The sequence below is a fragment of the Amblyomma americanum genome, chromosome 6, assembly GCF_052857255.1.
Source record: "Amblyomma americanum isolate KBUSLIRL-KWMA chromosome 6, ASM5285725v1, whole genome shotgun sequence".
Taxonomy (NCBI): domain Eukaryota; kingdom Metazoa; phylum Arthropoda; class Arachnida; order Ixodida; family Ixodidae; genus Amblyomma; species Amblyomma americanum.
Genome location: NC_135502.1, coordinates 54,862,043 through 54,888,376, shown reverse-complemented (window position 1 = coordinate 54,888,376; position 26,334 = coordinate 54,862,043). Strand labels below are relative to the sequence as shown.

General features: G+C 46.8%; 1 protein-coding gene across 1 annotated transcript; it reads right to left on the bottom strand.

Annotated features, from left to right (window-relative positions):
- On the bottom strand, positions 1-25,303 carry LOC144093487 (cytochrome P450 3A24-like). Its single transcript, XM_077626924.1, has 14 exons — positions 24,980-25,303; positions 21,896-21,989; positions 19,960-20,012; positions 15,292-15,388; positions 13,742-13,858; positions 12,949-13,037; positions 11,851-11,996; positions 10,911-11,026; positions 9,568-9,709; positions 8,369-8,529; positions 6,208-6,299; positions 5,936-6,079; positions 4,049-4,211; positions 1-2,896 (listed from the first exon to the last, which is right to left on the bottom strand). Exons 1-14 carry the CDS (start codon positions 25,045-25,047, stop codon positions 2,807-2,809), a joined length of 1,572 nt encoding a protein of 523 aa, XP_077483050.1. The 5' UTR covers positions 25,048-25,303; the 3' UTR covers positions 1-2,806.
- Positions 25,304-26,334: the final 1,031 nt, after the last annotated feature.

Below are 26,334 nucleotides of genomic sequence, written 5' to 3'. Positions count from 1 at the left end.
CGTCGTGAAATCAGGACTTCATTTACAATACAGGGTACAAAAGTGAAGCGAACTTTGGCGGTAGTAATTGTAAGCAAGGATATATGAACGACTGAGAAGACACTGTGTGTTTCTAATCCGAGCATAAACACTGTCTTTATTTTCAACAGAAGTGGCTGTTCCAAGGAACGATTTCAACTAGAAAACGCTGTCCGCAGATAGACACTTCTTAAATACAGGACAGTATATGAATAAAGGCAATAATGTTCTATAGGAGTGACAAAAGGCACCGGTAGCTAGCGTTGTCGGAGTTAAAGTCGCTTGCATAAGGCGCTCTTTAGAAATTTAAAATTAAATGGGTTAGCTACTTTCATAGCTAACACCTAGCTGGTACTACCAATATGCTCATTGCAGGAGCATTAGCAAGAATCGAACGCTTGTTGAAACCTGCCGAACAGAGAGGAATTGAGGCATAGTCTCGATAAACCAGTGGTACAAGAGGTGCATTGTTCAGTGCTATGTTGTTGCGCGATGCGTTTTTTTTTTTTTTACAATGAGCTCCCATCGTAGCGGCGTGAGTGTTAGAGCTTGTGGATAAGCTATTTGGACATCCATAATGCCACTAACGTACTCGAACGAAGAACAGAATGAACATTACACGAGCGCTAGGTTTACGAAGCACACTGGCAACGCTCCTTGCAAAGATTCAGAGGATTCGGACATGGGGTAAAAAATTTTAAATGGCAGCTAGTACGAAAGCATGCACATATTTATCCTGTGGAATTAATATCAGGCGGCTGATCACGAGGCCGCGCTCCAACAGAGTTGTTCTTGTGCAGATATTTGTGCAAATATTTGCGGGTGGTTCTCCCTGAGGCTGTTTCGTGGTGTTCTAATAATAACAGAACAAGGATCGCCGGTTAGTTCATGCATAGCTGTACAGTCGCGAGTAAAAAATATTAGCACAGTGACGTCACAGTAGCGAAATTCGTACCGCGCGGCTGACCCGGCGCCGATCTTTACGAACACATCTGGCACTTTTGTTATCGAAGTGTTCTTAAGCGCAGCGCCGAGCGCTGATATCTGCCGCTCCTGTGGCACGTCACTAGTGCTAATCTTTTTGCTCGTGACTGTAGTTTTTCTGTTTGGGGGACGTAGACTCTGTCCTGCTTCTCGCGGCGTCCTGGCATTTTAGTGCGATAACACTACCTCACGGGGTGAAACCCAATGAAGAATCCAATTTCGGGCATGCGTACGCACGCCCCTGAAACCTGCTTTATGGCAGGCGGTCTACCTACCCAATGGGTTATGGGCAACCTGCCACGTGTGTACAACTGGCAGGCCGGTGAAGGGTACACCTGGATGAAGCTCTTCAAGGTAAATGCCTTCAGGGTAAAAGCCCCCGGGTCCAATGTCTTTGTGGTAAAGACCATTAGGTTTAATACATTTGTCAAAGGCCTTTCAGGCAAAGAGCTGTGACATTCCTTGTGTGTGCTACGAGGTTCCACGTTCGACGGCGAGGTGTAGACGGAGACCCAGATGACAGGCATCATCAATTACCCAGCCATGCTCGTTGAGAGTGACAACCAGAACGAAGGGGTTTAAGCCCAACCGGACCCAACCGGACCCTCCGCCGCCGCCGCGGGGAAACGGGCTTTATCCTCCCCAATTGGCGTGGCGGTTCCAGGGGCGGCCCTCCCGAGCACATTCCAGGACAAGGGAACTGTCAGCGGGCCAGAGCGCGCCTTACCTTGAGGAGCGAGTGTCAGTTGATGGATGGAGAATGGAGGCCGGTGACCCGCGGGAACTGTCAGCGGGCCAGAGCGCGCCTTACCACAGCCGACGCTATGCGCTACCTCGAAGACAACCTTCTTTCCCTCGGACTCAACACGTGAGGGGGGCGAGACCATAAGTACTGTGGTATGCTAGTGCGCCCAAGTGAAAGCCCTAGCCCCCCCTCCTTCCCCTCCGGCGTGGGCGTCCTCACCCTAGGGAGTGTGGAGAAGAGGATATAAAAATCGACAAGCAGTACGGAAGAGGACGCTCAGGACGACATCGTTCGCCAAGAGGGCCTTGAGCGCCGAAGCCCGACGGCGTGCAGCTTCTGCCAGCAACCGCTCGAGCCCAACTCCGGAGCCACTCCATCGCCACCATGAAGTCGTCGGCACGTAAGCTCGGACGCCCCAGCCTCTGAATCTTAATCATGTATAATTATTGAATATATCTGTTTGTTTAAACTGAGCCATACGGCGTCTCTTTGCCTCTCCGTCCCGTGTGGACCTGCGCATTATGGGGGTCATCACAGAGCTCTAGGTAGAAGGCCCTTGGGTCAAAGGCTTTTATGGTAAAGGCTTTTAGGTCAAATATCTTTAGCACGTAAGGACCTTAAGTGCCCACCGTAACTAGTGGTACTGAACGATTCCGCGCTTAGCATGCTAATCCGTCTGCTAATTTTTTGTCGTTGTACTTGCTGCGAAGCATTGCTATTTCTATCGCTTTCTCATCTCGCTGCCCAGCAAGCAACCTTTAAGGGTGTGTCGTACCCGTTTTATGAGCGACTTCATTATTTTGGGGTCAACAGCATGAACGCATGCACACCGCGAATTTATTCCAGACACCGCAGAAACACTCGTGGTCAGGAATATGTGCAAATACGCAACATACATACTCTCTTTTATACAACATGTACAACAAGCCCGCCTGAAAATTTTAAAGCGAGTGACGAGGAATTCAGTAGAAAGGGTACGTCCACTGGCAGGATATCCTGCCAGTAGTGCACGGGCTTTCGAGAATGATCCTAAAGCTGCACTCAACCACATGGCTCGAACTATGCAGGAGCTCTCGATCTCTTCCGTATGCCCACAGTAGCCCCAGAGATCCGCAGAGATCCAAGCCCTTGCTTTATCTCCAAAGGAACCTGGAAGACATTGAAGTGTTATTAGATCTGTGTACACTGTCATTGGATCTGCAGAGGATATTTTATCTCAGTGCGCAAAAATATTTTTTGTTCTTTCTTACGATATTGCTTCTAACACTTGAGTTTGGTCGCCTTCTCAAGTGAAAAAGATTTCACCGCGTTTCCCATATTCAGCTTTGGTCTCTGATACGAACAGTCACGTTTCGTAACATGTATAAGTCTACCTGTTGATGTAAATTTATTAGACACATAAGAACACAAAAACACATTATATTAGTTTCAATTATATTTAGCCAGCGCTAAGCAGCGTTTCACATTAATGTTCTTGCAGGTTTTCTCCTGCGGGTAGTTTATATATAACCTGTCTGTATTTCTGTACTCCAATTCATTGTATTGATCATTAATAAACCCTGGACTCGCTATACAAACGTATGGGCCTTTGAACCTCACATGCATTATTTCTGAAGACCTTGCTATTTTCTATTAAAAACGTACTAGCCTCTTCTCCGACCCTATGACATCTGTACGCGATAACAGTATGCAAGAACAAACACTGGGATGATCTATTGACACTTCTGTGGGCGTGACTATAACGAAAGTACCAAATGTAATGCCCTTACGGAGGACTTTTAATGTAATAAACTGAACTGAATTGAACTGAAAGGGCCTTTCAATTCACTCGCGTTTAGAACGAAAGGTTATTTACGATTACAAAAAAAAAACTTCCCTGAGGTGCGGTGATATCAGAGAAACGCCGATTTAATAATAATAATTGGTTTTGGGGGAAATGAAATGGCGCAGTATCTGTCTCGTATATCTTTGGACACCTGAACCGCGCCGTAAGGGAAGGGTAAAGGAGGGAGTGAAAGAAGAAAGGAAGAGAGAGGTGCGGTAGTGGAGGGCTCCGGAATAATTTCGACCACCTGGGGATCTTTAACGTGCACCGACATCGCACAGCACACGGGCGCCTTAGCGTTTCTCCTCCATAAAAACGCAGCCGCCGCGGTCGGGTTCGAACCCGGGAACTCCGGATCAGTAGTCGAGTGCCCTAACCACTGAGCCACCGCGGCGGGGCATTTTTCCAATCAGATTAATTGAATAGCGCTCCCAATTATCGCTTTTGTTCGTTTGAAAATGACATGAGGTCCGTACCTTCGTCTCCGCTGTGCGCACAAACTGGACCCTGTGTACAGAGTGAAGCAAACACAGCTTGACCGACTGCAGCGCCAGGCGCATCCCGATGCAGTTCCTCGGTCCGGCACCGAAAGGAATGTACGTGTAGGGCCGGATCGAATCGATGTTCTCGTCGCAGAACCTGCAAGTAAATGTCGCACTAAGTGTTCACTGAGTTGGGCATCCGGCAAGTCACTCAAACCGTACCAAGCACCTCTTTACTCGCGTGGCCCTTAGCGACAAACGCTGGTGCATATGAATCGCTGACATAGGTACTAAGTGCAAAGCCTTCTGTTACAGCGTCCCTTCACGGTCATGCATATGGTAGTCGCCACGTAGCAGCACTGTGTTGCAACATCTGAGTGCGTGATTCTGCTGCTAATGCAGCTCCAGCTACGGGTGCACTTTCACAGTGCCTGGGCTTTTTACAGTGTACGGCCATTCTATGTATGCGTAGTGCCCACAGATGATGCTAACGAGCAGCAAAACCACGGACTAATGCGCAACACAATCTTTGAAATATGATATACCAGCTTTCCTCAAATTCTTTAGGTCATAATGTTGATATCATTATTCTTGATATGACATCTGAAACAAGTTTTCCTTTCTCCGTGATAGACGACACTTGCCTACTCTACTTTTGTTTCAGTAACTGTTTCCGAAACATTACGGTAATGCATATGGTTGTCTATAATTTTTCGCTGTTCACATTCTCAAGGATGAACATCTTAAACGGCTTCGTGCTTTTGATAACCTGGTATGCTTGTCGTTTTATGTACATTTTTGCTACCCGCCGCGAAATATTATCCAGTTCATGCTCCTTATCGTAGTTCAGTTATCTTGCATGTGCAGACACCAGTGTATGTGCTCCTTTTTGTCTACTTCTTGGCTAGAGTGATACTTTGCTTTTTTAAATGTGTGCTTTTACATGCTTGAACAACTTATATTTCAAAGCTGATAGTTCATGTTTTTTTTACACTGTATTTCTATGTCAGCTGTTCCTGGTGAGTGTTCTGCGTGACTGCTGTTTGTATTTGGGGAGGGGTAAGGCTTGTCGGGGGACATCCGCTGGTATTTGTGGAGGTCAAGCTGATTTAGCAGTTTTTTGCTCTATTTTCTCCATCATTTTGATGGAGAAGGCCAATAGATGGCCCTGTTAAAATAAATGATTTTACCGGTTGGTTGCCTGTACTGTTATGCTCAGCATAAGGGCTCGTATTGATGGAGTTGGAAGGAATGCTAGTGCTGAGAGAAGTTCATCGACATATTCCTCGTGCAACTAAATTCTTAGTATGCTTCATTTTGCGAATAAAACGCGCCTGCAAATTTGCTAGAATACCACTCTGGAGCCGAGCGCTAAGTTTGTGAATTTGTAATCTTTAGCACTAATCACTCAAAATAAAATACTTAAATTATTTTCTGTTCTCGACTTCAGCACTCAATGCATTAAAGGAATTAAAAGGTATTGGGGCAGGTGACGGCTAAAATGCAGGCAAAACGTCTTCCTTGCACTAATTTAGCACCTCATATTAGTTTGACGATAAGGTGCGCGCTCATATGATTTTACATCAGCCGTTTCGCAAAACAATTTTTTTTTTTGCAATCAAACCAAATTTGCCCTCACGAATATTTTGGTGCTTGGCTCCTTGCATGAAGAGATATATTCTGCCGTTGCTTAAGAACACTGACCAGTAAAACTTAAAGGGCAGGGTGAAATCATCACAAGGGTGCATTCTTTTCCCAATATCAGTAGGAAATTACTTCTCCCGAGTATTCGTCGAATTTGTTTCATAACACGTAAGCCTATAGTTCTTGTTTTTGAGAACATGCCAGTTTGTAGTTTATGACGTCGGCGCAGCCTCTTACCTGTCTGGATCGAAGCGCTCGGGATCGTGAAATACTTCCGGATCGTGGTGCATCCCGTAGATTGGTATGACCACGGTCGACTTCTTAGGAAGCTTGATCCCTGTGTCACCTAAGACATATTCCTCGGCGGCGATCCGCTGAGTCCTAAAGCGGGGCACAAGGCGGAAAACGTGATGGTTTTGCACACCAATTCTCCGCAAGTAGTATTTAAATTCACACCACGGCACACAATAATGATCATTGAATTGTTGTTAGCATGCTGATAACGTCACCTTGGCACGGCGGGGAGCAGACGCAGCGTTTCGGACACTACGCAGTGCAGATACTTCAACTTGGAGACAACATCGAGGCTAGGTTCCGGGCCCTGTGGGGAAAAAGAATGCGAAATAATAATATCGAAATGAAGGTTGCAACTTCATGTCTATGGCGCCCACAACGCTAAAAAATGAAAAGGAGAACAATTCACTCCATCTGAAAGAGCCAGTTTTTCTTCTACTAAGAAAATTAAGACTTGAGAAACATTGCTTGTTGAGGTTTGCACATTTTGTATGTAGTCGTTATTTACATCAAAGTTATTTTCATACTGTGTAGACTTTCGGGACGTGTACAACCTTTAGCTTACTGTGGGACTGCTTAGCTCTCAAGCCTACAAGGATCCGGCACCTGAAAGTAGCGGATCTTTCACCGAGAAACCCTGCGTCATATATTGCCTGGATGCAGAGACCACACCATCGCTCGCTACTGGACTTCACAAAATCAGTTAACCTTTTCCCTTACTTTAATTATTACTCCATCCTTCATCACAACTTCGCCCATTGAGATGCCCTAAAGCAATAAATATCGTTCAAAAAAAAAACGGCCGTGGCTTAGCTTGGTTAAGAGTGGTGATTGCGAAGCTGTTTTCTTCGCTTTTCGTTTTCCTTCTCTCAAAACGCACGTTTCTTCTCGAGCCGCTGCTGCCGCTGTTCCGGGGTTTCTTGGACACGCCTCTGCCGTTTAGTCGCGTTCCAGCGTTCTGAACTAGTATAAGGAAACTCACTGTCGGGCAAACTCATAATTTCTTCCTTTGCTTCTGCTGTTTCCACAGAGGAGGTTGCACGTTGTCGCCGAGCTGCATACTGGGCACGCCGCTTAGAAAGTCGTCCTTCTTCCGTCTCCGTAGCTCGCTGATGCTTCCTCTTTGCATTCTGCCGAGCTGCCTTGTTCGTAGGCACCATCGTAACATCTGGCTGTATGACTGCCTTGGCGAGAGGAGCGGAGCTGTTTTATACAGCTGGTGTGACGTCACTCTGACCGTAGCGCCCCTGGTGAGAGGAGCGGGAGTCAGGCCGCCGTTGGTGGCTACCGCCTCGCCTCGCGACGGCGTGAGATGGGGCCCCGTTTTTACACAGCTGGTGTGACGTCAGACCGACCGTAGCGCCCCTGGTGAGAGGAGCGGGAGTTAGGCCGCCGTTGGTGGCTACCGCCTCGCCTCGCGACGGCGTGAGATGGGGCCCCGTTTTTACACAGCTAGTGTGACGTCACTCTAGGTCACGTGGTGTGGCGTCACGCAGCGAGGTCACGCTAAAGGTCAATGGTGCCTACCACCGCCTCGCCACGGAACGGGCTGAAGTGCGACCTAAAGTAGTATTGCTTCGCTATAAAATTTAGCCAAGTGGTGGAGCCATAAAAATGAAGGACGGTAGATAAGGGACGAAATGCATGCGGATATTGGAACGATGGACTCCAACCTCCTCAGGCGTTCTTGCACGTGAAAGCAAGGAACAATTCTGCACATATATGAATCATTACGACGACGACATAGTTACTAGCGAACGCAAATTTGAAGTTCAGTAATCACATCTCCGCAACTTCACTCTTTGCTTCGTTAAAAGAAAAACAAGCGAATATACGTGACAGAAAGAGCAAAATTAGTTGCAGTGGCCACTTCTCATGGACATTTTGGAATGCAGTTTGAACATAATATAAAAATAAAAAACCTGGAGGGGACACTTAAACCACGGTATGACGCGATAGCGTTAGTGCGTTACTGCCTATATATACCGAGTTGGCCATTCTTTAATTTACATTCATAGATCGCTGGGAGTACTTATCTGACCCGCATGATCTCTCATCTCAGACTATCTTCTGCTCCAAAAGGAATAAATCAGTCTGACTGATCAATTCTGCAATTTAGTATGTCAGCAAATTATTTGCCCAGTTGTATATTTAGTTTCTATTATTCGCTCGGGACTCTCATTTCCACGTCTTTCTGTGGCCACGAGGGAATATCACCACCTCCTACGCTGAAGTTCGGTGTTGCGAGTCCTCCAAGCATGCAGAACATGAGTGTTGGCGCATAGCGGTGCAGATTCACTCACAGTATAGGATCCCAGAAGGAATAGTTTTGAAAAACAAACATATTTTCTACGTTTGGCGCACAAAGAAGCTCACGTGAGTATTGAAGCATTCGTCAGCTTCCTCCCTGAGCCGCTCCTGGGCATCGGGGTTGAGTGCCAGGTAGTAGACGGCGCCGGCCAGCGTTGAAGAGCTCGTGTCTTGTCCGGCGAGAAAAAACACCAAGCACTGCGCCAGGGCTTCGTCCTCTGTGAGTGCTGCGCAGGTGTTGAGACGTACACTGTGTTATCCGCCTCTTCCTTCTGGTCGTGCTCCGCGATTAATGCATGCGTGCAGAGTTTGTCGACAGCATGTTACAAGAATCGCAAATTGAGAGGCCAACAGAAGCTCACGCATTCAATGAAAGGGCAATTTCGCAAATTATTATCGGCTAATTTTCGATGCAATGTTCAGACCCAAGAAAGAGCATCACGTTATATGTGTATTAAGTAAAGACCACTGATTCGAATTTAAAAGTGTCAGGTGCTAAAAAGCAGCAGGATAACCTTGTAAGTTAACAGAACATAAATAAATGGTCGTTACTAATAAAACTGAGACATGAAGACTGAGCGTCTACGAGTTTGGAAGGTAATTTTTTACGGCGGCAGCCGTTACTGGAGCCCGCTATGCGTGGTTATGTAATGAAGCTCGTTGTAGTGGTTACAGAAATTCACACTCCAAGCCAACAGGGACAAAAAAACTGCAAGCCAACGCAAGCCACGCCAAGAAAGAGAAGACGAAGAGAGAAGAGAGAGATGCCAAGCCAAAAGAGAGAAAAATCCGCAATCTATGGCAAGGCAAGCCAAAAGAAAGAAGAGCCGAAGAATATGACAGAAGTTAACCCAAGGAAAGAATAAATGAAGAAGAGAACGTGAGGAAGTGGACGGACATCATGGCCCTCGCCGAATGTTTTAACACTTTAGCTAAGTAGACGAACTTAACAAGTTAATTAAGAATGTTTTAAATAAACCTAGTTTAGCCAGACCTTTTCTTGGGAAAAATGCGTGGTATAAACTACTTACTTCTACCCGCTTCAGATACAGGGTAAAGAAAGCTTACATAATCATATTAACCATCCACGGTCTACTAAAAATTGAAAATTAAAAAAACTGAATGAGGACATACAGAAGTACGCCGCAAAATTCCTTAGCAATAATTCAGTCAAGGGTGTTATCAATTTAGATTTAAAAAATACAGGGGTTGAATGCTCTAGGTCCATGTTTATTAACTTAATGCTGCACTATTTTGAAACTTACCTTTCGACAGAGTCTTCGCTTCTGGCTTAGCTTCAGATCCCATGTCGAACAGCTTGCTTTCGGCGTCGGCGGAGTTCGTCGCGGGTGTTGCAAAGTGCCCTTCTTTAGCTTCTATCATGAGCTGCAGAAAGTCTTCTATGCGCTGGAAGAGGTTTATAGCAGTCGGTGTCACAGATGTGACCACGCAAACCAAGGCGCCCAGTGTTTTCTCCCCTGCAACCCAAACGTCTATCCAAAATGCAGGTATTCTGAGAGGTAACCGGATCAGGAAATCAAGGTAAATGAAGTGTACATGAGAAGTCTGTGCAGGAATACTGACATTCAATCACTCCTTGACAAGAATAAAACTTTACTTGACAGTGCACACATTTTGAGAGACCTAATGTTTTGATGCTTTGTTCCGTAGTGTTTGGTCTCGATGCAGCTGTAATGCTTTCGTTACATATTTGGACTAAAATTAGGTGCTCTGTCTGAGTTAAGGCTTTAAATGTTAAAAAAACTTTCTCTCATTTTGGCGGTTGAGTCTATTCGCTCAGGACAATATAACAAGATACATGAGGAGGAAGTAAGCTCAGTGCAAAATTTACATAGAGGATGGTTCTGCAGGGAACCATGCAATGTAAAGCGTCTGTGTGTCAGGCTATAGTTTGTGCTTGTCGTAACAGTGATCGTACAGGCCACCTTCAAGCGTAGGGTAAGCGTAGCAGGGGGCGTCGGAGGGTCAGGTTGGCAGATGAGAGTAGGAAGATTGCGGAGGTAAGGTGGCCGCAGCTAGCAAAGGAGAGGGTTAATTGAAAGGCTATGGGAGAGACCTTTGACCTGCAGTGAGCGTAGTTGGGCAGCTGATGATGATGGCGGTGATGAGGCAGTCTTCTCGAAGATTTGTTGAAGTACAACAGAATCCGCATAAAATTTTTGAAATACACTAGCGTTGTGCGGAATGTACTCTTCCCTATTTACATAAAATACCAAATCGCATCTGCCTTAAAGGGATCCCCAATGAGTGAAACCTAAAGCTGCATCTCCAAGATTTTAACCACCCAAGAGGGTAAGAGTCATTAATTAGACGGCAATATTTCAGCGCCACGCACAAGCCCCATCCTATATGGTTCGTATACTGCCTCGTGAGGTAAATTTAAAGTGGTATCTCTAAGACTCTGACACTAAAAGGTGAACGTGGTTGGTCCATGGCTTTTCCCACATGCAACCAAGCAAGCTTCAGCACGATTAGATGAAATTATTCATTTGTTCTAGTTATTCCATGTTGTAAGTCTAGTGAGTGCGGGAATTTGAAAAGAGTAACCTACTCAGCGTGCAGCTTCGTTGGCGTAAAAAGCACTTACCTCATTCTTCTCCTTTCTTTCGGTCATTATCCGCTGGAACAGCTCTCTGAAATACGTGTACTGGTAGGCAGTCTTCACTGTTATCCCTAGGGTCTTCGTTAGACCGGGGAACAGCACTGGAAGAAAGCATGCAGTCGTGAGAACTGACGCACTCAGGTGAAACTGACGCGTTAGTCAGTTAAGCTTCTCTTTCACTGCTGAGACAAGACCACTGCCGCAAAACTGTCAGTAACGACCACTTCATTATGTAATTGTTACCAGGGGAATCAACCACGCTTCAGCCAAAGTCTGGCACTTCCCGCATAATTAGGTCAAGTTCGCCCACTGGTCACCAAGTAATGAATAAAATAATATGAGGCCCTGGTTGACGCAGATGTCCAGCTGTCATTCTCTCATCGCCCAGAGCGGCGCTGTGTCGGTTAAACAAAGCACGTTAAAGTTATGATGATGATGATGGTGGTGGTGGTGGTGGCGGTAGACTTTTAAGGCGCCAGGGCATCTGTTGCCAAAGAACGCCATGACCCAAGGTTATTTTCGTGAACTCAAGGTGGGGTCAACGACCAATTTCCAAAGCATTTCCCCCTCAATTAGCAGAGCACCAGACCAGAGGAAAGCTTGTACCCATTGTATCACCAGTGGGTACCCAGCGACACTGGGGATCGAAACAAGCACCTCCCGCATGCGAGGCGGATGCTCAGACCACTAGGCCACTGCTGCGGTCGTGCATGTTGAAGTGGAAGAAAGAAAATTAAAATGTACAGACTTCACCGTCAGAATAAAGCCGATAATGAGAGCAATAAGCACGCAGTGGAGAGTGATTACAAGTCCATAACGCCTCACATCTACTTCACGTATCGCTCATCGCGTGTCACTTCAACGCTGCTCTGCAGCAACGGCATAATCTAGGCTGTTTTTCCATCTTCTTGAATGGCAGTCTTACGTGAGAGCAACTGCGAAGGGGTTAATTTCGATGCGAACGCCTTTTGCGATTCCTTCACAAATTGGTGTGTCGTGTCAGCTTGAGAGTCCAACCTGGTACCAAAGGCGCATCTGGCAATGACGTCCACTGTGTAGTGCGAGTAGAACCTGCAGAAAATACGAATGATCGCACAAAAAAAAAAAATCGCGAGGCCAGCGCCACTAATACGTGACAGCATCTGGGGCGTAGACGACCACCTCTGATTTCTAGAGGTGGACACCAACAGCAAGCCGTACTTCGCTCTAATACTATGACATTCATGCGCCACTAAGCGAATTCCCCTTTTTCAGGTAACTTGAGGGAACAAAATGTTGCGAAAAAAGAGTTTTTACGGAGTTCCATTGTATATAAAGAAGCGAAGTTCTCTCAATTTTCCAAATTGACGGAGCTTTCAAGCGGCTGCAAAAAAAAAAAAACGGTTCCAGATGACGGTTTTTTTTTTTACTAATTGACGGAGTCTTTGGTGACGGCGTGAAACACCAATCTCTTATGAGAAAATGCAGAAGCGTAACGCCACACTGGATGGTCCCCGAGTCCTTGCGGAGACTGCATCGAGATGCTGGCAAATGTATTCGAAGTGCCAGTGAGTAAATTACAAGCAGAAATAACAACATAAGGTTAGGTTAGCTTACGGTAGGTTAACAACATATTTTTACGTGCCAAATGTATGCCTTCCTCAGAGGCGCGTCATAGCAGAGCGCACTGTATTACTTCCTACAGGCCTCCATGCCGCGCAGCACATGAGTGGGTTTGCACTTCGCCTGGTCAAAATGCTGGCCCCGAAGCTGGATCGAACCCGTGACTTCGCGCTCCGTAAATCCTACACAGAAGTAAATTTCGGGGAATTATCTGTGGTGCAGCAATTAGGGTATTTTGCATCTAGACCGTCCCAAGAAAAACCTGTATTGGGCCAGTGCACGCAGCAGCGGTGACACGCGAGCACCCACTATTGTCGGCGGCGTCCCGCTAGAGCCTCCCACGCTGCGCAAGCGATGCCATGCACCGCCACCGATTACCAATAACAAGGGTGGGGATTGGTGATGCCACTTAGGTGCTTACGTTTTCATGTCCATGTTTTTCTCGTTGTCTGCAGCTGTGTCCAGATGGGCGCTGGTTATTCTTACACACTCTTGGATTAAATGGTGCATCTAGAAAAAATAAGTTTCGCGACCCGTGGTTAAGATTCCAGCCACCGCGATCACTGTACGCACCACACGAAGCCTCTCCGAGCTGACAAAATCCGTGCCGCTGAAACGCTCATCTGTTGAGTTGCTTAAACATGGAGTACGAAAAGAGGCGCATTAATACCAGGGTGATCCGAACCACTCAGATGTTATTGCCTACTGTTTTGATAGTTCAGTTCTCGTGCTCACTAATGATCGTATTGAGTATAAGTGAATCAATCGTCCAACTCCTGTGTATCACATTCATTATATACATAAAAGTGTACGAAAACATAGTGGTTATTCATTTTTCGCGTTGGGCACAGTAATTGAAGCTGTCGTAGTACGGCACTCAGCATAGCGTCAAATATGTAACCAAAAGCATTCGAGCCTTGCCAAGGCTTCTGTGACCGGTGTGCTCCAAAGGTAACGGCCTTACTCATCGCTATCGAGGAGAAAACTTTTTTCTTGCCTGCGATTACGTCACTTCGTCAAGATAGGTTGTCCTCTATTTCTACGAAGATTCACAGGAGACAGATGCCAGGAATCCCTCGCAGCTTACTTTGGCACCCTTTCAAGGAACACCATCCAGCTTGTTTTCACATTTTTGGCATTCCTCTCTTTCTGCTTTTCGTTCTTCTATTCCACTATCCCGTGCCCAGCGAGCTATAACGAGGAACGAAACGCACCTTTCGCAGCTTTCCAGTAGTAAACGATGGACTAGCTGCCGGCCGTATTTTCCTCCAGCGTTCTACGCGGGAAAATACCATCATATTGTTGACAATGGGGTCGCCGAAGTCCATTTCCTGCGAAAAGGCGCTCAGTGAGAACAAGTCTGCCGATTGCCAACCTGTTCCGCTGGCTAATATTTCTCGCTATCATGTCATCATCATTCTTGGCAGCATACTTTCGCCGGATCCATCAGTAAGGCGTCCGTTAAAGCTGATTTGTTTTTGAGCAACGCTACCAGTACTTGGCGAGGGAACACTTAGCGACAGGTAATAGCGCTCGTGCATTCTGTCCTCACCAGACAAGATTGTTTCACACCTAATATGGCACACCAGCGCAAGAGCCCGACCTCAGGTTTGGTGGGGCGTTAGGTGCGTGAGCTCGACTCTCTGGCAGAAAGGAGCTTCAGTTTTTAATGCGAAAGCATTATATGGCTCATCAGCAGCGAAGCCCGCCGTTGTCGTCATTGACCGCAAGAGTGGTCCCAAAAATCCCAGATGAGGTCATCGTGAGAAATAAAATTTCTTCCGAAGGTGCGGGGCATTGAACCCAGGACTTGTCAGGTTGCGAGGCGAGCACGCAACCCGTAGGCGGCCACAAAACCGTGTTGCTTCTTGGCAAACACAGGTGCACCTATAGTGTATGCGTTGCCTTAGGACTGTATACTAATGACTAGGTGTGTCATTATAAAGGAAGAGAAAAATAATTGAAAAATAAAGATATAAAAAACGGTGCTTTCGAATTCAAGGCACCTAAGCAGTCGAAGTGTCCTCCATAATTTTCGGTTGATGGTTGCCGCGTCTCTCGCTATCCGTTGCTAGCCCACATCTGGCCGAGGTCGACACGCCTATAGGAAACAGGGGTTTTTTTCGCTCGTATATTTTTCCAGTTGCATATTTGACCACGAAACGAATGTTCACCAGCCGTAGAAGACGCACCGTCTCAAACAGAACACTATGAATGACGCCTCGCAAGTGACTCTTCAGACGCGTTATCGAACGAACATTAATATTTGATATTTATTCAGGCAAACTCCGCTTATATGCTTGCGTTTAAAGGCAGTATTCCTTTATATTTCCGTTACGTACGGCGAAGTAATAGATGGAACGCAGAAGCGTGGGCGACATTATTTTGTACGTGACTGCACGTATAGGGGTGGTCTGTAAGGTACACATAGCGAGTACTTGGTGGCAGAGGATCGATGTCAGTTTGCTGCTAAACACACACACACACACACACACACACACACACACACACACACACACACACACACACACACACACACACACACACGCACACGCACACGCACACGCACACGCACACGCACACACACACACACACACACGCACACACGCACGCACGCACGCACGCGCGTATTGACAAAATAAAGTACTTAAATGTGCTCAACCTGTACACGAGTTCTCAGCCGCATGTTCTGCCGCTGCAACACTAAACAATCAATAAGCGTGGTTCAGCGAATATATAGCTTCCCAAAATGGGCATCACTCACCAGTCTGTTTGGCAGCAAGCTGAAGTCTTTGACAAGCACCTGCTTCACCAATTCCGGCTCCGCAACCATCAAAGCTGGCTTGGTTCCTTCGAAGAACCTAGATGAGAAAACTGCCTGAGTGCCGGTTCTCGTTATACCAGACGCCACCGCATTGGGCAGTGGCGACATGAAGTATTCGTTGTGCTCCCAGCATTACTAGTAGCTGCGCTATTGATTTTTTTTAATTGTTTTTTGGGGAACAGAAATGGCGCAGTATCTGTCTCATATATCATTGGACACCTGAACCACGCCGTAAGGGAAGGGATAAAGGAGGGAGTGAAAGAAGAGAGGAAGAAAGAGGGGCCGTATTGGAGGCCTCCGGAATAATTTCGACCACCTGGGGATCTTTAACGTGCACTGACATCGCACAGCACACGGGCGCCTTAGCGTTTTCCCTCCATAAAAACGCAGCCGCCGCGGTCGGGTTCGAACCCGGGAGCTCCGGATAAGCAGTCGAGCGCCCTAACCACTGAGCCACCACGGCGGGTCTGCGCTATTAAAAGAAAGGATATGGTTCCTTTCTGTATCCTGCAAAGGAATAGCGGCGACAGCCCAGATAACGCACGCTAAGTGTGCAGAGTCGCACTGTAACACAAACTCCCTCCAGGACTGTGCAAAACTTATTACCGCACTTAAGAAGTGTACCACTAAATTTAGACAGGCAACACTACATAGGTCGCTTCCAAATGTCTAACCAAACACTGAGCGATTGACTGCAGTTCGTTTTGTATCAGCGTTATGCATGTACACCGCAGGTTCGCTACCGCCCTAACAGCGTCTTCTAGGGCAATCAGTTGCCGAGGCCCAGGACGCGGGATGAAGCTCGGCTTTCCATCTTCTGCAGCGTTCGCGTGCTGACCGTTAAGATATCGTGTGCATTCGCAGCCGCGGTGGACACGTGTTTCGATGAAAGCGAAATGCAAAACACGCCCCTGTCAATGCAGAATAAAGGAATCCAGGTGGTCAAGGTCATTAGCAGCCCACCCTTTAACTCAGAGCCAGTTCTCTTCCCTCTTCAGGCCTCTCCTCTTCACAAATCATGAATGATGTAAAAAAAAAGATACGTCCGCTGGGTATCCAAGACAGTAAAGGACTCCACCTTGAGCGCCAACTCCAAGGGCCCTTCCTGGGCGTACGCGCTCAGCGTCGGCGCTCTTGGCGTACGCCAAAACCGGTCTGCGCATGAGCACTGCAGGAGACGCCAGCGAGCCTCGTTGAGGCACCGATATCTGTCCGTGCTAGATATCGGCGTCAGCGCACGGGCCCTCGTGTACGCGTCGGAAGAGGGGTCCGGTTTATAACAATGGGAAGATCGCCGGTCTCTCGGTGACTTTTCTTCGTGGCTTGAAGCGCTTCCAGGTTCCCCGAACTTTTCTTCGCGGTTTAAGTTGTCCTTTCATCGCCCCCCAACCCCTTCTCTTCACGGCTTGAAATTCTCTCCCTGGGCTCGAGAGGGGAAGCGAGCCAGCACCAGGAACATGGAGATGCATGCCCCTTTTCGACGCCCGTTCCGGCGTACGCCAAGAGCGCTGACGCTGAGCGCGTACGCGCAGGAAGAGCCCTTGGAGTTGGCGCTTTAAAGATAGCGCTCCAGTGCAGCGGAAGGCAAGGTATGGGAAGTAACAAGAAAAACGCTTCGCTAAAGCATGTTACTGCTCGCGTTCGTTCTGCGCCTGTGAACGTTCCATGCCGTTCTTCTGTCTCTATGGTGCTAATATTTTTCTAATTATGTAAAAAGAGAAAAGCCAAATAGAGAATTTACGTTAGCGACGGTTTCATGAGGTGGTGGTACTCTACTCTCTGCCTTTGGAACTAAAGAGAGCGGAACAGTATTTTTTTGTTGCCTGGGTAGCTAAATCTTGATCTAGCTAGAGATATCCCAAAACGTACAAACACAATCACTCCTGTCTTGAGCGCTGCTGCGGAGCTGCGTAGCAAATAAAGTGAAATCTTATCACAGCTACTTCGCTGTGGGTAAGGCACTGGTACCTGTGCGGTTCTCTTGTCTATCCGGCTGAGGACGAGTGCGAGTGTTATCAGTAGAACTCAATAACTAATTTAGAATTTCCCTTTATGTGCCCTGCATAGCACCACTCGAGCGCTCTAGAGACAAGTCTGATCGGGTCCGTGCATGCCCCGAAGTACATTGCTCTGCAGAACGGCGAGCTGCTTTCAAATATGAGATAAGAAAGCACTTACTTCGTTCTTGCTCCTTATCTGACACACATTTGACAGATACACTGGCTGTTTGTTCTTTTAGATGACACGACAATGCCCAACACTGTGAGACCGAAGCTTCGTGTTGAGCATAATCCGTTTTGTCACGACTGTGCGCCATAGTAATATTAACTTAAAAAAAAATTGAAATACGATCATACAGTGTGGCGCGCCAAACAAGCGGCTCCACTGAGTTTTAAATTCCAGTGTTCCATTTTGGCTTGGGCTTTCGGCGCAGCTGTGGCCGAAGCCGTTACTGTTCCGCTCGCTGAGCGCAGCGGCCGGGAGCTGCAGCGGTGTGTTCGCCAATGCGAAACGAGGTGGAAGGAACGGGAGTCGACATTACGCATGTCTGAACACATCGAAAGCAGGAGGAGAACTTACCTGACGTGACCCAAAAGGCGAATTCGTTTCTTGATATTCCGTTTTAACCGAAAAGGGTCAACCTCCTTGACGTGCACGACACAGCTGGCTGGCTCTTGAGTACGATTTACAATCAGTCACAAGAGAGAATTAACAGACATGAAAGTTAGAGACTCCGCAATCATTTGATTAGTATGATAATAATTGGTTTTTGGGGAAAGGAAATGGCGCAATATCTGTCTCATATATCGTTGGACACCTGAACCGCGTCGTAAGGGAAGGGATAAAGGAGGGAGTGAAAGAAGAAAGGAAGAAAGAGGTGCCGTAGTGGAGGGCTCCGGAATAATTTCGACCACCTGGGGACCTTTAACGTGCACTGACATCGCACAGCACACGGGTGCCTTAGCATTTTGCCTCCATAAAAACGCTGCCGCCGCGGTCGGGTTCGAACCAGGGAACTCCGGATCAGTAGTCGAGCGCCCTAACCACTGAGCCACCGCGGCGGGTTTTGATTAGTATGCAATTTTGCGTTTCCAGGCATTCCTCCGGTACACTTTAGACACAGAACGGCCGCAAACCGAAAGTGTGCACCAATTCATCAAGCTTAGTCTAATAGCATAGCGCCTTCTGCTAAAAGACTGTCGGCACCTTATTATACCCGCTATTTCATTAAGGTATGAATGTAATCTGAGACTTTGTTCGCGAGAAGCGTTTGCTGCCTTCAAAGTTCTTTTCACGAGTTAAGGAGTGAGCAGCGTGTCGTAAGTCTGAAAAACACTTGCACTCATCCTAACCAGGTAAAGTTATTCCGACATGAAGGCGACTAGAGAGAGGGGCGACTGTATTTGTCTGTTGTTCGCGGGCTGCTTGCGCTTGTTTATTTTTCTTGTTTATTCGGTTATTGAGCACCCTAATCATGTCGTGCGGCCTAATCACTTTAACCCTACATGCTGTTACTTTATCTTACGGCGAAAGGATTCCATTCTGAAAACATCGCTCTAAAACCGACCATCTCCGCGTTAGTTATTGGTACACCAACTACTCTTGTTGGCAAAGAAGCTAAGACAAATTACATGTTATTTTTACCGTACGGGTCCACCTATCATACCAAAAAACAAAGAATGACGATTTTCTCATGGGAAAGCGAATTAACCGAAAAAAAAAAACGAAAATGGCGTTCTCAAATAAACACCAATAAACTCCGCCGAATTTTGAAAAACAAAAACCGCAGAGCACAACCCTTGTCTATGACGCATGCGGTGAATGTGCTATCTTGGCGTGATCAGGAGAAGCTATAAGGGCGCAACACGCAAGCACCACGCGCTTTCCCGCGGTGACGTCACGGAGCGCGTCAGCCGGAGATAGCCAGAGCTTCTGCTTTGAGACTGCCGCACTTGCCGCTAGGTGCGCTGGGGAGCTTCTTTGGCGAAGGGAGGAAATAATGCTGCCGCATCAAATGAAAGTGCGGCATTTGTACGCTATGGCGTGATATGTGTCCTATGGGTATGTCACCTCAGAGTGGGCCTTGTTGAATGGTCGTGAAGTGAACGTGAGCTAAAACCGCAATCCTTCGGTGGGTACCACGGTGTAATGATTTGTGTTCTCATATTACGTGTTTTACTATTACTAATACTATTTGATCTGCAGACAGGTGTTCATTCATAATTACTTTGTGACTGTAGCCAATAGATGAGCTGAAATGTGTGTATCTCATGGTGTTTCTTTCCCCGTGTTGTTTTTTAGCTAGCGCAAGGCTTCAAGATTTGTGGCGTGCCCGTCAGATATCCAAACAATCCACCGTCGCCGGTGAAAGTGCCGACACGAGGGCAAGGGTGTCCTGACGTCACTTCGTCGGACACTCCAAGCTTAAGGTATCTCTTTAGTGCTGTCGCTAGAGAAGTGCGTTGTGATGTTAAGAGGTGGAACAGCTCTTTGCAAAAGGTTACTGCGCATGGGTTCGACGTCTCTTGACATATTATACACTCATTAACAGCACGCTTATTTCCTGAAATCGGAAATCTACCGTTAGCATCAAGTAGCACCACTCACCCGAATAGCCGCCCATACTTCTGGCACTTCTCTTGGTCCGCTATGCATATTGGCTGCGCATGGAAGGAAAGTAATTTTTTTACTTAATAAATTAACACATTGAATAAGCGATATCACAACAGCCTGAGCAGAATGAAAACAAAATGCTTGCTTCTGTAGGCTGTCCGTGGTTGCAGCTTCTCAAGTTGGAATCTTACGAACGCGCAAATCATTGCGAAAGTAAAATTATTGTGTAGTCATTCTTGTACATTTTTATTCCTTGTGAAAAACTAATTTTAAAGGTCGAAGTCTGCCCATCAATAAGATCGTTATTTTATTTTTAAAATTTGCGTTGACGGCAGTTAAAGACTTCAAAGCTGATGTTTCCTGATATCGCCAACACGGATGTCAGCACAAACACGAAGTTTGCTTTTCGTGACATACATACCTAGGGGCAGCGTTCATATCGGTGCGCAATCACAAATAGCCGTAATAAATACGAGATCCTCACAGATAGAGTAGATATTTGGGTTTGTTGGCACATGATATGAAGAAATGCGTAGTGCTACCAAGACACGGACAGATGGGCACACACACAAAACGCAAACTTCCAACAATGCTTTGCTGCGCAAAGATGGTTTTATGCTAAAGAATCCCAGTCTGACCAGCAGCGCAGGAAATTAGTAACAAATATCACTTAGATTCACCAGTTCATTTGATAGCAGTTCCACATAAGGGTTCCTTAGACATTATTTTCCCAAATTGCGATCCATTCGGCCTCGGTGATTTCACCTGTTAACCGGTTTTTGTGAGTTTTTACAATACTATTTTTAGCAGTGGTATAATGAACTTATTCTTCACGCCACGCTCATATTCTCGAAGCGTGTCATTCAGACACCTGCCTCGTATAAAAGGTACATACCGATACCTTAATGTAGAATTCCATACGTAGGTCAAACAGGCGGACGTCTGAACTATAGGCTTCGTGAACACCAGCGTAACGTGCAGCATAAGTTGCGGTAAAGGTTTGTCTGTCCACTGCTGAGAGTGTTAAACTACACCGCTGTAAAAAAAACGTTTTTAAAAAATTCGCCAAAACCAGCTGGCAAGTGAAATCATTTAGGCCGAATGGATCGCAGTTTTGGGAAAAGAATGTGTAAGCAACCCGACTGTGGCATGGCTATAAAAGGTACGTATCTAGGTAACATATCTTACTAGGTTGTCTTGTCCCGCGCTAATGGTCACTCTTTGATTATTTGGCATAAAACCCACATTTATTTTGCGCGATATATCACAGTTCGAAGTTAGCGCTGTCTGTTTGCGTCCTATCTGCCCGTGTCTTGCTCCCAGTTTTCAGAGTTTTCAAGAATAATAAACGATCACGGTTGACTACACCTTTAAAAAAATTAGGTGTGCGAACTTGGTGCAAGTTGCATGGATAGATCAGTGCGATCCAACTTTATCATCTGTACCTTGCACGAGCTAATAAAACAGTATTGCCTTTGAGCACATATATATTACCTGATGCCGACCACTCCAGGAAATGGTTTATAGGGTTTAACGTCCCAAAGCATCTCGGGCCATGAGTGACGCCGTGGTTAAGGGCTCCTATTAATTTCGACCGCATTCGGTTCGTTAACGCGGGCTGACACCGTACAGTACATGAGCCTCTAGCATTTCCATCGAGATGTGACCGCCACTGCAGGGACCGAGATCGCGTATTTCGGGTCAGCAGCCGAGCACCAAAACCACTGAGCCGCTGCGGTGGCGTACAAGAAACTGCCACAAAATCCTATTTTCTCATTCTGCAAATCGCCTGAAAACACTCCACAACACTTTAGTATTTTCGGGTATCCCTCATAGCCTGAGTCGCTCTGAAATGTCAGCAGTCCTACAACCAAACCTTTAGTAATTTTATTACAATTCGTTCAGTTTCGTCCTAACTACGCTCATTCACCTTCGTCAGTAGCCTGTACAAGGGACGAATGAGAGACAGCTTCTCGTACTTCACATTCTGTTTCTTCCAGTAGTTGCTGTTTTTTGTCGCGTATCTGTAAAGAATGGTGAAAAGCAGGAACTGAGAATGAGCTGCAGTAGTACGTTTTATTTTATGTATAACATGGATCAGCTTGTACTGCCTAATTGCAGTGCGCTCACTTATCTTGTACAGAGGGCAAAACGCATGTGCAGACAGATAAGAACAGAGGGGGAAAGACAGGGATGTTAACCAGCAAGGCTTTTGGTTGGCTACCCTGCACTGTGGAAGGGAATAAGGGGGAGTTCTGTGCAGAACGCACAAACTGCGTGCCGCGAACGGCTAAGGGCTACGCGCACAATATCTAGCGATAACGCCTGGTTCGAGGCGGACAGCGTGGGGGCATACGCTGATATACTGATAGCACTGCCCGCATTTCCGTGGCTTGTCGGCCGCCGTGGCTTCGCCGCCTCCTTTCAACGTCGTCATGTCTGCGGTGCCGGCTGCGAACGAAATCTGAGCTACCGGGAGCACGATGCTTGGCTTTTTTTTTTTTTTCATGTGCAGTAGCTCTGGTGCGCAATTCACAGAAGCGCGGCTCTTCCATTGCACTGCAAACAAATCTGAGGGTGGTGCACGACTTATCGGCCAGTATTGAAAATGGCCGGTTTCACTCTGGCCCTTTGTAGGACCGGTCTTTGCTAACACATTTCCAATATTGGGCCGATTAAGTCGGCTGCTGGGGGATAATCGTTTAGTGGGCTGACGGTACCATGACGCCATGAAACGTTGCGCGCTCAAGCTCCCGCGGACGAACAAAAAAAGGTCAAGCAGCATGCGCACAGTCTATTTCGTTTCGCAGCCGGCACCGCAGACAACGCTTGTGACAGCCAAAGGGAGGAGGCGAAGTTACGGTAGTAAGCGAGCTGCGAAAAGGCGGGCAATGCTACCATACCAGTCTGGCTACTCATGCTCACCTGCCTCCAGCCAGGCGTTATCGCTAGATGCCGCGCTTATATTAGGGAGCGGCTACGAGCACGCAGCTCGGGCGTTCTAGACAAGCGCTTTGTCCTCTTTACGCCCAGTAGTTCATTAGTTGTTTCTCTATAATCAGCCTGAAACCTTTTGCATACAAAGGTGTGTGTACCTTTTTGAGCATCTGGTGTAATATTTGTGGCTCAAAAATGCTCGCCATTTTCAAGCAGTGTTAAATTTCTTTTTTAAGCATGACTGAACATACTACGCTCTAATTGAGTTCTTTTATTTCTTGCAGTATCCGCCGAATTTTTCTGCGGACATCGATAGCAGCCACTACAAGGCAGTTCACGCACGCGTATCTTGTGAACTGACACGTGCTGCCCACAAACGTCAACGCGTACTTAGGAACGTGTACATCAGAGCGGGAGGCTTCAACACCGGGTGCAGTTCACCCTAGTGAAGCCTGTGGGTGCGCTGTTGGTTATCCAGAAGACAGCGCAGCTTAAATAATCTAAAGAAGCGTCACTTGAGATAAATTTACACGCGCTACTTACTGGCGATAAGTAGAATGCGGAGGAGATTGTCTTGCGAGTTTTCTTTCATGCTGTTACAGAGAGCCTCATGTTTAGAAAACAGCCCGGACACATGATTTAAGAAGGTGCTGACCACATGAACGCTGTGTTGCAGGCATGGGCAATATCGAAAGTACATCTCTCTTCGATACTACCTTTCGATACATTTTGTGCGTCGGTATTAGGTATCGCAGGCCAAAAATGAAAGTATCGGAGTATAGGTATCTAAAAAAAAACATTTTTATTGTGCCGGGTATGCTAACAATACTAGATATTCTAAAAAGTAAGATGTGCAACAAATTCTGAGCCTGCTGTGAGTCAGACATAGGACCGTCGGCATCAGCTCAATCGGTAGCGCACTGAGGAAAGGGATAAAGTTCAATTAGAATAAGACGACGCCAATGCTGTTGGCCCGGTCAGTCTTATTTCCTCCTTTGTATAGCATATAGACGACACATACTATGCGCTTCTGCACACTCGGTGACACAAGGTACAAGGTACAAGGAGACAGGCTAACCGTCGTGGCAGAAACCCCCCTTCACCCTAATGTCATGTTGCGGTGATTGCCGACAGAAATCGACGACTTCCTCCGTTCATGCTCAGGAGTTTACAGAACACTGTCTCTTTACTTTGTCAGCAGGATAAATGTCGCGCACTGTTCCACACGTGGGTGAATGGGGTCGACAGCGCAGGCAGCGTCAAATCCGTCAGCTGGTGCGTTCTTTTCGGTCGTAGAAGCAAGCAGTGCAACAAGCCGTAGTTTGGAATAGGCGCTAGTGAAACTTGAGTTAACTGTACTGCCACGATCCTCGAGTCGACGTGACCATACGATTCACTCATATCCATTGTTAAAATGCACCTTCGTAAAATAAAACATGACAGCGTGCTCTACTCCTATGCAGAGGCCTTTTTTTTTTCATTTGCTTCGTAAATAACATGGCAGCATCGCGGGCTGTTCCGGACCGGCGGATTTGAGCAGATGTCACTGAACTCCATAGCATCTAAATAATCCAGATTCGCAATATATATTCTGCTAAATAAAATTTCTGTCCTTATAGTTTTCATTCTTTTCCCTTCAGCTTTTAAGCAGAATGTTCATTCAAACATCTGTCAAACACAGTGCTGTAGAAATAACTGTTTTTCGGTTTTCCCAAGCACACCGGAGCTTGCTCCTTTTAGCACAGTGCAACGGCAGAAGAAAATAGTTAAATACTGCAGTACAAACGAAAAGCATGATAAAAAGCTTTTAGTTTATTCTATTGTAGTCAAGTGCTCAACAGAGCGGTTCGCATGAACAATGTCCTTAAAAAAAGATTTAGCTAGGCTGTTTACGGATGTGATCATTTCAACATCGTCATGACTTCAGTCCATAGTTCCTAAGAAACCAGCAGCATCAACAGTGGAGCTTAAACAAATCTGTGCTCATATACTGCTCATGCGCAGCTCAGTCCGACACGCACGCGCGGTCAACCTGTAAACAGTGAAAATGCATATAAAGGACAAAGTTCGCACTCACAGGTAGAGCAGCACAAACGCTGTCACAGCGAGGACGACCCAGTCCGCTACGAAGGGAAATAGCGCCATTCCGATGGACACAGTCTTCGTCTGATGCGAGGATCCACGGCGGCGAGGCAACGAGCAAATATCACGAAAACGACTCCCTCGATGGCGGCGTTCTTGGTGTAACGCTCAGGCAGTAGAGGCGCACGTGTTATCCATTCTGTTGTTGTCGTTCTGAGACCCACGTATCTAGTGAAGGATGCACTTCGTTTGCTCACGCGAACCGACTCCTATCCTGCCGCTTGGGGGGCTGGACGGCCGAGAAAATGCGGCGAGAGTGATCGCTCCCCCTTCCTTTTCCTGTAATGCGCAGCGGGGCGTACCATTCGCGCCAAGGTTGCGCCGCTACGAGCTGCGCTGTCGTCGGTTCCCGTCAACCGCGAGGTCGTGACGCAATCGAAAGACTCGTCACCACTGTTGCGCGCGCGTGCTGGCGTGCTGCCGCTGCTGGTTTCAGCGCTTGCCGATTGGCGTGTAGTTTCCACGCCTGCGCTAAACTCTGGCGATGGTTCGTGGTCTCTCTTTGGAACGCTTGTTACTTAGGCGACGTAACGTATGAAGTACAGAGACACGCAACATTTAAAACTCGTTCCACAAGTATCTTCGCAATTACTAAATAGTGGCAGGCAAGTGAGTAGGGATACGTAATGGATGAGAAGTCAATCTCTCATGCTAAATACAAGTCTCGGCGCCTAAGAGAACTGAAAATCTAATGGTGCATTACTAAATCGTATTGGATGTCAGTAAAGAAACTAAGACAAAAATGAAGATAAACTTACAAAGCAAAGGCTTAAGAGCATAATGCTTCTTTGTTGCTGATGTCAGTCCGACATAAAGCTGTAAAGCTACTTGAGACCACTGCCCAACGCCATTAAACCTGCGCTTTCAGTCCGCTATGATGACAATACTGTTACTGCGTCACTGATTGTAGTTCGCCAAGGCTGGGTCTGTCTTTACTGTAGATACCTAATTTGAGCTTTTAGCAGCCTTGACACTGTAGGTTCTCAGCTTGTCAGCTTGAGGGCAGTAAGCAGGAGAGCACAACCTGAACGTCATTCTCTCTGATTACGAAGACGTATTCGGGTCAGAGCTAGGGTTCTTCAAGGTTCCGCCCGCGCACATGTACGTGAAAAAGAGAGCGGTTCCAAAGTTGTTTCAAGTCTTGACCTCTTTCTTGTAAGCGATTAGAGACAATGTCGCAGATAAGTTGGATATGCTTGTGAAGACTATTGCGTTATTACCGGTAGCGCGTTCACATTGGGCAACTCCGATTGTCCCAGTTACGATTTGAGGCGATTACAAGCTAACGGT

What these genes read in the sequence shown, in the direction of transcription:
- LOC144093487 (XM_077626924.1), bottom strand. Translation starts at nt 25,047, where the DNA reads ATGGCGCTATTTCCCTTCGTAGCGGACTGGGTCGTCCTCGCTGTGACA. An exon ending in AAAAACATGGACATGAAAAC is followed by an intron (nt 11,997 to 12,948) that starts GTAAGCACCTAA and finishes TATTTTCTGCAG; the next exon opens with GTTCTACTCGCACTACACAG. An exon ending in GAGCGCTTCGATCCAGACAG is followed by an intron (nt 4,212 to 5,935) that starts GTAAGAGGCTGC and finishes ATTTACTTGCAG; the next exon opens with GTTCTGCGACGAGAACATCG.